At 39.2% G+C, this 10,783-nt stretch overlaps 3 protein-coding genes across 3 annotated transcripts in view; all 3 read right to left on the reverse strand.

The window, feature by feature from the left end:
• LOC149412683 (uncharacterized) overlaps nucleotides 1-2,355 on the reverse strand; it is a 356,728-nt gene extending 354,373 nt beyond the window's left edge. Inside the window, exon 1 of the mRNA XM_089645396.1 lies at nucleotides 2,344-2,355. Within this exon, the coding sequence (XP_089501522.1) occupies nucleotides 2,344-2,355 (12 nt within the window). The remainder of the gene's footprint in view (nucleotides 1-2,343) is intronic.
• Nucleotides 1,241-2,292, reverse strand: LOC149412712 (uncharacterized). Its single transcript, XM_089645362.1, has 2 exons — nucleotides 2,281-2,292; nucleotides 1,241-2,240 (listed from the first exon to the last, which is right to left on the reverse strand). Exons 1-2 carry the CDS (start codon nucleotides 2,290-2,292, stop codon nucleotides 1,299-1,301), a joined length of 954 nt encoding a protein of 317 aa, XP_089501488.1. The 3' UTR covers nucleotides 1,241-1,298.
• A 3,814-nt stretch (nucleotides 2,356-6,169) lies between the features above and the next one.
• LOC149412713 (uncharacterized) lies at nucleotides 6,170-7,454 on the reverse strand. The gene is made up of 2 exons (XM_089645104.1): nucleotides 7,397-7,454; nucleotides 6,170-7,291 (listed from the first exon to the last, which is right to left on the reverse strand). The coding sequence occupies exons 1-2, from the start codon at nucleotides 7,406-7,408 to the stop codon at nucleotides 6,350-6,352; spliced, it is 954 nt and encodes a 317-aa protein (XP_089501230.1). The 5' UTR covers nucleotides 7,409-7,454; the 3' UTR covers nucleotides 6,170-6,349.
• Between the last annotated feature and the right edge of the window lie 3,329 nt (nucleotides 7,455-10,783).

Genomic DNA, 10,783 nt, shown 5'->3' on the forward strand with positions numbered 1-10,783 from the left:
TATGTGGATATTCAAAACATCACAATCTTGACGAAATTTAGCGCACTTTACGAAAATTAATGTTTGTATCACGCAACCTTACAAGTTTACAAAGATGATATCCTAACCAGGGGTCTCCAAACTTTTCAGCCGGAGGGCCACATTGACTACTCCAGTGAGTTCAGAGGGCCGAAACCGTTTTAATTTCTAGACTCTCATATTTTCTGTCCTAGGCAGGGGGGGGGGTAGACAATAGAATTTTCAGGGATGAAAATATAGCTTTAGATAATGTAGCTTTGAAGATAATTTTTGATACTCGTTTCTCAGACCTTGATATCATTGCGAATCAAATAAAGATTAATAAATAAAGATTTTTCAAAAAAATCCTCTTGATATATTCGCGCGATACTTGTGGACGCAATGTATTGGTGCCAAGTACCTTGCCAACGAGCATATTTATTTATTCGCACGAAAAAATTCGCGGAGTCTTCGCCCCTTCTGAGCAAGGTCTTAGCCATTAGCTGTCGCGGGTCCTTGATGACACTGGTCATAAGATGTCGCGGGCCGGATAGAAGACCACGGCCGGCCGGATACGGCCCGCGGGCCGTAGTTTGGAGACCCCTATCCTAAACAAAACCGTACCATTCATAAACACAGCAAATCTCAGGCAAAAATACATGTTACCAATTCCGATTTGTAAAAAAACTATGGGTCAGCAAAACTACAAATACTTAGGAACAAATTTCTTCAATAAATTGCCGGAAAATATAAGATCACTAAATGATAGTTTCAAAGAATTCAAAACACAATTAAAAAAAGATACTGAAAACCTAAACTAAATAAAAAAAACGTAAATAAATAAAAGAAAAACAAAAACAAAAATTAAAAAATAAAATCAAAATCTAAGAAACTAAACAAATAATACCTCATCCCATACACACAGGCAATTGCTTATTATGGGAGAACATTGAAAAATAATAAATATTAATCATATCATAATATCTTTTATCTTATTACTAGTGAAATATATATTATCTCAGTAGCGCTTGGACGAGAGAGACGAATGATCTAATTGAAAATAAGTGGCAATGTTTTAACGAATTAATTAAAAATGCGAAAGTAATAAGTCAAAAATAATATTATTATAACTTCATTGAAGTAATTTATTAATTTGTTTGTTTGTTTCATATCACAAGTATCGCGATAATAAACGAAAAATACTGTACAGAATGCAAATGCGGTAAAATTGTATATAATTACATTTATACAACGACTAGGAGAGGTATTAACTAGGTTCATCAGTCAGGTGGTTGGGTAGATTACCAAGAACCATGGGCTCCGGCGGCAGCCTTGGCGGCGTAGTGGGCGGCCTTGGCGTGAGCTACCTCGGGGGTGTCTACAACACGTCCATCATGTCCCAGAGGGGCAGCTCCATGAGCGTACACTCCATGAGAGTAGATGGCGGGAGAAGCATCAGCTCCATAGGTGGTGTAGGCACTTCCGTAGTGAGAGTTGTCCTGGCTTTCGATCAGACCTTCTCCCTTCCATTGACCGTCATTCTCGTGGGAGTAGTAAGCTGGGTCGTAAGCGAGGGGAGATCCGTAGGCGGAGTATCCGTTGTAGGCATTGTGCTGAGAGTTGTCCTGGCTTTCGATCAAACCTTCTCCTTTCCATTGTCCTTCATTTTCATGAGCATATTGAGCGGCGTGGGAAGCGTAATGGTTGTACTGTCCGTTGTATTGGCTGTTGTCCTGGCTCTCGATCAGACCTTCTCCCTTCCATTGTCCCTCGTTTCCTTGAGAGTAGTGAGCTTGGGCGTAAACGGCAACGTGAGCAGCATGGGCGTAGTATCCTTGGTTGACTTGTTCCTTGTCTTGGCTTTCGATCAGACCCTCTCCCTTCCACTGTCCGTCATTCTGGACTGGAGACCAGGCGGCGTAAGTGGCTGGGGCGTATGCTCCTTCGGCATGAGCCCACTGTCCTTGGGAAGCGGCGGCCTTGGCGGCGTAGTGGGCGGCCTTGGCGTGAGCTACCTCGGGGGTGTCTACAACGCGTCCGTCATGTCCGATAGGGGCGGCTCCATGAGCGTAAGCTCCATAAGTGTAAGCATGGGGGGCGGCGTAGGTGGCGTATCCGTAGTTGTAGTGAGCGTTGTCTTGGCTTTCGGCAAGACCCTCTCCCTTCCACTGTCCGTCATTGTGACCGTATGCTGGAGCATACCCGGATACAAGAGCTCCCAAGCTCAGGAAAGCGGCGAAGAACTAAAAGAAAGACAAGTAATTAGAAACGAAATAATTTTACGTAGGTATTCATCACTTTTTTTATTTGAGTAAGCACTGATGGTTGAAATGAATTATTACTCACAATTGGATTCATGTTTGTAGGTTGTGTGAGCCTTTTCTGAGATGAAAACTGCTTGTGCCTATTCGGTCAATTCTGCTAGCCTTATATATCATTCTGTTATAATTAAAATGATTCACAATTATTTTTGAATAGGGGGGCGAGAGTTTAACAACCCGCTAAATTAATTCAGAGCCCTGAACTGGACAATACAAACCAATATAAACAATCAATAAGTTATTTAATGATTAGTGGCTAAGGCATTTAGAGGCGCACCATTGCCTTGTCAGTTGACCTTGCCGCTGAAGAAATCCGTCTCGCAATATCCTACTATATAGTATGCGACATGCGTGAGTATTTGCGAAGGTTATGCTTTCATTTAGGTACTCATAATTTCCTCAAAATATATTTTTACCTGTTTGATATTATTTCACTTTCACCCGAGGAAGTTTTTGGTCAACGATCCATAGAACGGAGAAGAGAAAACGAAATTTTATTTAAAGATATGTGAAAATACGAATATTATTAAATTACGCGCTAAAAATGATAATAATTACCCGAAAATTGTGAAAATATTTGATAAAACACGACTAGTTGAAAATAGAGCAAAATTTTTTCGACGGATACCTAAGTTGCATTTAACGATACAACGCGAATTTTATCACGTAAGCAACAGGAAAACAGGGTGCAGGGTGCAGGGTGCCGGGTGCAGGCTGCCAAGTGCAGGGTGCCGGGTACGGGGTTCCCGGTGCGGGGTGCCGGGTGCCGGTTGCAGGGTGCCGGTTGCATGGCGCCGGGTGCAGGGATCCGGGTAATTATAAAAATGTATTTTTAATAATTTTCCGAGTATAATTTTTCGGCTCAATTTTCGCTCTACAATCTACTATCTTCAACTATCACGCCGTTTCATAGCAAAGATAGGCAGAAAGGATGCACCCCCCAAACAACTCGGTCTTGGCACACACTCTTTGCCTCATTCATATTCATACATCATCTCATACATACTCTTCTCTTATTCTGACTTTTGACATCCATGGACTCAAGTATCTGATTCACTTGATCGTGCCATTTCTTCCTCGGGCGTCCCCTACTTCTGCTTCCATTCACATTTGCGTCATATACTCTCCTTACACTCCTTTCATCTCCTTACGTTCGAAGTACATGCCCAAACCATCTAAGAGTCCCTAACTTAATCTTACTCACTATGTAAGCATCAGCCATACATTCTTTCCGGGTCTCCACATTTCTACAGCATTTACAGCGTCTACTTTCATCCTTCCTCAGCCATTTCCATGCCTTCCTGCCAAACATCAGGGTAGGTACCAGTACTCCTGTGTGGACTGCTAGCTTCGCTTCTTTTGATATTTTTTTGCTAGCGCCAACTGCGTTCAGCCCTCCATCAATGAAATTACCTGCATTTGCCCATCTTTCAATATCTATTTTTTCCACATATAATGTGTGATATTTCGCTACATTTAAAAACACGTCATAGTACTTCACTTTCTTGGGTATTTTCGTTCGACTTGCTTACTAAAAAAGAGAGCGTTTAAATTATTTATCAAAACATCACGTTTCGCATAAATCTTACCTTGACTGAGCGAGGCGTTATAAAAAAAAACAAAAACTCTTATTCGAACTATCGCGAACTGTTATTTGCAAACTTCCAAAGCATGCTTCCGTTTTGTGTGTTGACAAAAAAAATATTTAATAAATAAGATTTAGGACGAGTTGTTTCACAAAAATTTAACAATTTATCAAATTTCATAGTCAAGTTTTATTCAAGTTTTGTTATTAAATAATCATTGGTTGGTTGTTTCACAGAATTTGAATATTAACTTTGTAATTTTATGAATTGTTCGAATTCGATGAAACAACCCGTCCTTAGTGATTATGCACGTTTTTATTAAAATGTGTACTTTTACCTGTGAATTCGCGTGGATACCTTCAAAAAAGCATTCACAAAGCATCTTGTTTAAAAAGTGGCGTTTTAATTAATTTAAATAGTGGTATACAAAGTTAATTTTTGGACTCGATGGTGACGACCTATAATGGTGAGGACCAAAGATATTAGAAGAACGAGATATGCTATGTTGGCCGCCGGACCGTAGCCGGAGTACTACCTAATTAGGGTACTTTGAACGGTATCGGGACGTGTACGCACAGAAATCTGTTCTATGTATTAGTGCGGATACCTTAGCGCAAGCGAAGGTGTGCAGTAGTATTGGTGAACAAAACCGGCGACACTCGGCAAAACAATTCCACTCAGTACGAACTGCGCATAGCACATCTCGTTCTTCTAATATCTTTGGTGAGGACCTAGATGTGACCGTATTTTTTTCTGATTTTTCTCTTTCAGGTTTTTGTTTAAGAATCGGTAATATGGTCTTCAATAATTAAATATTACTATTTGAGGTTTTACTCACTAAGTTATTCCAAAAAATAAATATTCATCCTTGACTTGCAGAAAATTCAATAGATGTCGCACATTAAAACAAAAATAAGATAAGTTTATCTAAAGACGCTGTCTAGATTGCATTTAGTTCGGGTTGAATCTTGCCATCATTTATAATAAAAGATAGTTGCCAATAAAAATGTGCGGTGAGAAAAATGAAGGCAATGTCGGTAGTTCTTATTCGAAGTATGATACAGTTAAATATGACCGAATGAGATAGGGTCTCATTAGCTCAGTGGTAAAACGGTGCCCTGGCAAGGCAAAGGTCATTCGAATCCTAGATGTGACCTATTTTTTTTCTGATTTTTCTGTTTCAGATTTTCGTTTAAGATGACAAATAATACGTTTTGCTACAGTAAATAATACTTGTTCATATGAAGTAGATACTTTGTGATGTGACATAATAATTTAAAATAAAACAATAACTTAGTAAACACCATTTTCAAATTGTATAGGTACTTAATGCCGACCGGGTTTTGCTACAACCGTAGCTTGTATACTGCCCTGAAGAAGCTACGGACGTTAAGTCATTGCCCCAGAAAATTTTTATGAATTCTATTTTGAATTTCAAGGTAATTTTCGATATTAGAGTCATCATTTCAGTGCACGTATAATGTATAGCTAAAGTATTTCTTATTTATGTTGCCACAATCATTGAATATGTCTATTAATTGCTGAGTGCAATTGAAAAAATGCAAAAATTCGTATTTGTGAATATATTTTTTTGATGTTACAGCGCAAAAAGGCATTAGAATATTGTGTTGTTTAATTAAGCTATATTACTGTTTTAAGCTGTTAATTGTCTGGACAGATCAATGGACAAAATGTATCTTCCTTCTTGAAGGAATTTGAAATCGTCTCTGTTCCCAACCTGACTTCAGAAGCATTGCACACGAATTTTTCACGCTGAAACAAGGTGACAAATTGAATACAGTGGAAAGAAAATTACTCAAGTAATCTATTTTAGTTCCAAAGGAAAGTGCCAGATTTACTTTATCTGAGTCCAGCTTTAACGAAAACCGGCATAGACAGAAGAAATTTGTTAAATGTTGGTAGTTTCAATAGCAAAATTGAGTGCTGTGGGAGAAAAGGGAGTTAATGAATGCACTGAATATTAAGTAAGAAATCATTGTATAGATCTAGCTACGATATGGAATGGGTATATACAAATTTCTAATATGATAGTTCATGGTTCAACGCCAATTGAAAGGCCTAAAAGTATGCAAAACCAGCAATCGGAAAATAATACTGATCACGATGAAGATTTTGGATTTACTGCTGTTTCAATATAACCCTTTTACATTCATACTTTTGGAATGTTCTAAACATTTTCTGGGTTGCTACAATATGTAAGCATTATATTGGACACTCAAACAATAATAAGAAGCCAAAGATATATTGTTTCAACTTCATGGAAGTTTTTTTAATTAATTTGTTCGTTTGTTAAATCATAAGTATCGTTATCATAAACGACAAATACTGTACACAGTGGGAATTCAGTAAAATTGTATATAATTGCATTAATACAACGACTAGGAGAGGTATTTTCTAGGTTCATCAGTCAGGTGGTTGGGTTGATTACCAGGAACCATGGGCTCCGGCGGCAGCCTTGGCGGCGTAGTGGGCGGCCTTGGCGTGAGCTACCTCGGGGGTGTCTACAACACGTCCATCATGTCCCAGAGGGGCAGCTCCATGAGCGTACACTCCATGAGAGTAGATGGCGGGAGAAGCATAAGCTCCATAGGTGGCGTAGGCACTTCCGTAGTGAGAGTTGTCCTGGCTTTCGATCAGACCTTCTCCCTTCCATTGACCGTCATTCTCGTGGGAGTAGTAAGCTGGGGCGTAAGCGAGGGGAGATCCGTAGGCGGAGTATCCGTTGTAGGCATTGTGCTGAGAGTTGTCCTGGCTTTCGATCAGACCTTCTCCTTTCCATTGTCCTTCATTCTCATGAGCGTATTGAGCGGCATGGGAAGCGTAATGGTTGTACTGTCCGTTGTATTGGCTGTTGTCCTGGCTCTCGATCAGACCTTCTCCCTTCCATTGTCCGTCGTTTCCGTGAGAGTATTGAGCTGGGGCGTAAGCGGCAACGTGGGCAGCATGGGCGTAGTATCCTTGGTTGACTTGCTCCTTGTCCTGGCTTTCAATCAGACCCTCTCCCTTCCACTGTCCGTCATTCTGGACTGGAGACCAGGCGGCGTAGGTGGCTGGGGCGTATGCTCCTTTGGCATGAGCCCACTGTCCTTGGGAAGCGGCGGCCTTGGCGGCGTAGTGGGCGGCCTTGGCGTGAGCTACCTCGGGGGTGTCTACAACGCGTCCGTCATGTCCGATGGGGGCGGCTCCATGGGCATAAGCTCCATAAGAGTAGGCATGGGGGGCGGCATAGGTGGCGTATCCATTGTGGAAGTGAGCGTTGTCTTGGCTTTCGGCAAGACCCTCTCCCTTCCACTGTCCATCATTGTGACCGTATGCTGGAGCATACCCGGAGACAAGGGCTCCCAAGCTCAGGAAAGCGACGAAGAACTAAAAGAAAAGAAAAATATCATTAGATACTCAAACATTCTAAAAAATATTTCAATTTATTATTGGATAAAACACTGACGAATTAATTAAAAGAACAAAACTCACAATTGGATTCATGTTTGCAGGTTGTGTGAGCCTTTTCTGAGACGAAAACTGCTTGTGCCTATTCTGACAATTCTGCAAGCCTTATATATTATTCTTATAATAATTAACATTATTTACAATTAATGTAGGGGGGCGAGAGTTTAATAACCCGCTAAAAGAATGTAGCACCCTGAAATGGACAATTCAAACAATCAATTTAATGATTAGCGGCTAAGGCATTCAAGGCACAAGGCGTGTAATCGCCTTGCGGAGTGACCTTGCCTGAGGAGAAATAATTCTCGTAATATCCTACTTCAGTCTGGTATGCGACATGCGTGAGTATTGTGAAGGTTATACTTTCATTTATTTAGATCAGTTTTCTTAACACGTTGACTCCTGTATATACTCGATATCTCGTAAAACGTGTTTTGTTCTGATTCTCGCTAAATTGGTTGATTGATGGACGGGCTGTTTGTTTGATTGTTTATGATTTTGTTCTATTTTCCTTGAACGTAATCATTTTTAGATCTCGAAGTTCCTTTTATCTTCGTTTTTTTAAAGTAGGTTTTATCACATTATAAATTATATGACAACAACGAAGTTTATAATTTTTGAATTGATTTCTTTATTGGAGAGAATAATAATTATACTTACAGCGCCACTTCAAGGAGGCGAGAAAAGTGGTAACTGACAAATAATAATAATAATAATAATAATTGGATAATTTGTAGAGCGCTGTTTTTGTGAAAAATCACCTCAAGGGCGCTGTACAATTTATTTCCTAGGATCTACATTTGTTACTTAGAAATGATACCAAAACATACTTACCTGGCAAGTCACTTCCAACAAACACACTTATATTAAAAAGTTTATGCTTATAAAAGATAGAACTGCACGCAGAGGACACTATATCAAAAAAACACTGGTCGTCGCATGATCTTAAGTCTGCTATAGTTTTTATTTTTATTTAAATGTATTTTAACTGTCTTAAAAGCCTACAAATTGTTAGTTGTTATCATTTTTATTTATTTATTTTTAATTATTATTTTTATTTATTTTATTTTATTTTTAGTATTTTTTACATTTTGTTAATTTAAATTTAAATTGCCGTCAACTGTGAAAGTGGAGGTTTCTGAAATTATGGATACGACTGTCTGAAAAGGTGCGTTTTAAGTTTAGACCTAAATTCTGTCGAGTCTGCGATCATTCTCAAATCATGTGGCAGTCCATTCCAGGCTTTAGGTCCTGACACGGCAAAAGCACGCTCACCGAACTTAGTATCTGGTGTGCGCTTTGGTTCCTTCAACCTTCCGATAGCTGATGACGTTGCTGACCTAAGGGTTGACTGTCGGGAGTTGGAATCTTCTGGAATACACAATTCTGATAAATAAGCCGGAGCCATTCCGTTAAGTGACTTGAATCTGTGATCAACTGTGATCAAAGAAAACATTTAGATTTTGTACGGTGGCCCGACTCACTAGCTGTTTTAATTTTTTTTAAATGTGCATTAACTCTACGGAAAAACGATGTCTATGTCATCTTTGGGGATGCTGTGTGCAGGGTCTTTTTAAAGAAAGGATGGAGAGGAGTTTTTTAGAATGAAGCAGGTATGAGATTTGGATCGGAATCTGGGGGTCAGTATGAATGTCAGGATGTTGGGACGTACGAATCACTCACTGTGGTGTAAGACGATGGGATGAGAGAGCTTGGCTGAAGAGGCGAGAGGGTCTCCCTCAACCGGCCTCTGCGATCCGGCCCGCCATGCAGCATTTCGGCTGACACATCTGTCACCAAACCCGGACAATCCTCACTCCATGAACTCGAACACTCCTATCACTTCATCAAACGTAGCGAACCACCACTACTTGGCAATGAATGGTTCCCCGAGTGGCCAACAATAGCTAAAAATACCTCGAAAATCATGTTTTATTAAAAAAAAAAAATCTTTTTTTGTCTTCTATAGACTCACCAAGAACAAACTCGTTGAAAGTTACTAGACTTTTATTTAGTACTGGAATAAGATACGTAGTCGAAAACAAAACATTTTTTTTTCTTTAAATAGTACAAATGTATTACATAGTAGTAAATAGTAGTATTGTACTAAATACTAGTAAAGTCGGGGATGCCCGAAGAATACTTAACGCATCATCTCTGAACTGAATTGAGATACGGCGTCGAATGAAAGTCAATATACTGTTGTTTTTTAACAATAACAATGCGGTATACAGTAGTGAATGTTGTAGGTTGGGGACACCCAAGGAAAACGTGGCAAGATCAAGTGAAAAAACACTTCCATTTTTTTTTCTTTAGAACCATTTAAATTCCGCCTTAAAAATAGACCCAGTTTTCAGGAACACTAGAAATCACAACCTCAAAACTTTACTCTTAAACATTAATAACCCCGTGTGACGCCGGGTACTAGCTAGTTGTTTTATAAGCCGAGTGGTAAAGAAATTTGCTTCCGAATCGAAAAAATAATAAAAACAAGAAAATTTATTTTTTTGTGGATTATATTTTTATCGTCTAGCACTCAACGTGTTAATCCGGAATCCGTCAAGTCCAGCGGATCCGATCTGGTTTAGTTGGAATCACATTGCGCGGACATTCTGCTCAATATAATCATTATTACATATCTACCTACTTCCGCTTTACATATCTACATAATTTATACAAAACAATCGTTCATTGCAGATAGTACGAGTGTAGCAGTGGCGCGCGGTCACATTCAATGTGTAACTTTTTTTGCCAAAACTACACAACGATCTACTAGATCACAACGATCTACTAGATCACAACGATCTACTAGATCACAACGATCTACTAGATCACAACGATCTACTAGATCACAACGATCTACTAGATCACAACGATCAAAAAAAGAAACGAACACATCGAAGATAATAATAAATAATTAATAAAAATATTGTAATAATTTATTTTTGGGGTATTTTCCGTGTTACGCTACCTCTTTATTTAGCCAACGTTTGAGACAGCATTACGGTGTCCGTCATCAGAGCAGATGTGTAAACATTGTGGTGAAGTGTATGCTATGTATGTTGATGTGATACCGTGTTGCCAACTCTAATCTTCTAAGAGTTGGTATTACATAACATTTTAAAATGGTTTTCGGCTTTTAGTTTTGGTGTAACCGTCAACTACCGAATACCAAGAACTATTAATTGGATATTAATGAATTTTATTCTTTGTAATTAGGCGTGCTCTATGTATTTTGGGTCTTCCAAAGATTTCAGCAACAAACCCTAAGTAATGGCCGGATTCAATTAAATGCTCAGAAATTGCCTTTCAATTCGCCAGAGACTAAGTTCTGGAAGGAAAAAGGTTTGAGTAGTGGGTACGAATCTAGGGGTCAGTGTGTCCAAGTGTGACGGACGTATGAACCCATCCATC

This window comes from Hesperophylax consimilis, chromosome 22 (genome assembly GCF_061612785.1).
Source record: "Hesperophylax consimilis isolate HC1 chromosome 22, BYU_Hcon_1.0, whole genome shotgun sequence".
NCBI lineage: Eukaryota > Metazoa > Arthropoda > Insecta > Trichoptera > Limnephilidae > Hesperophylax > Hesperophylax consimilis.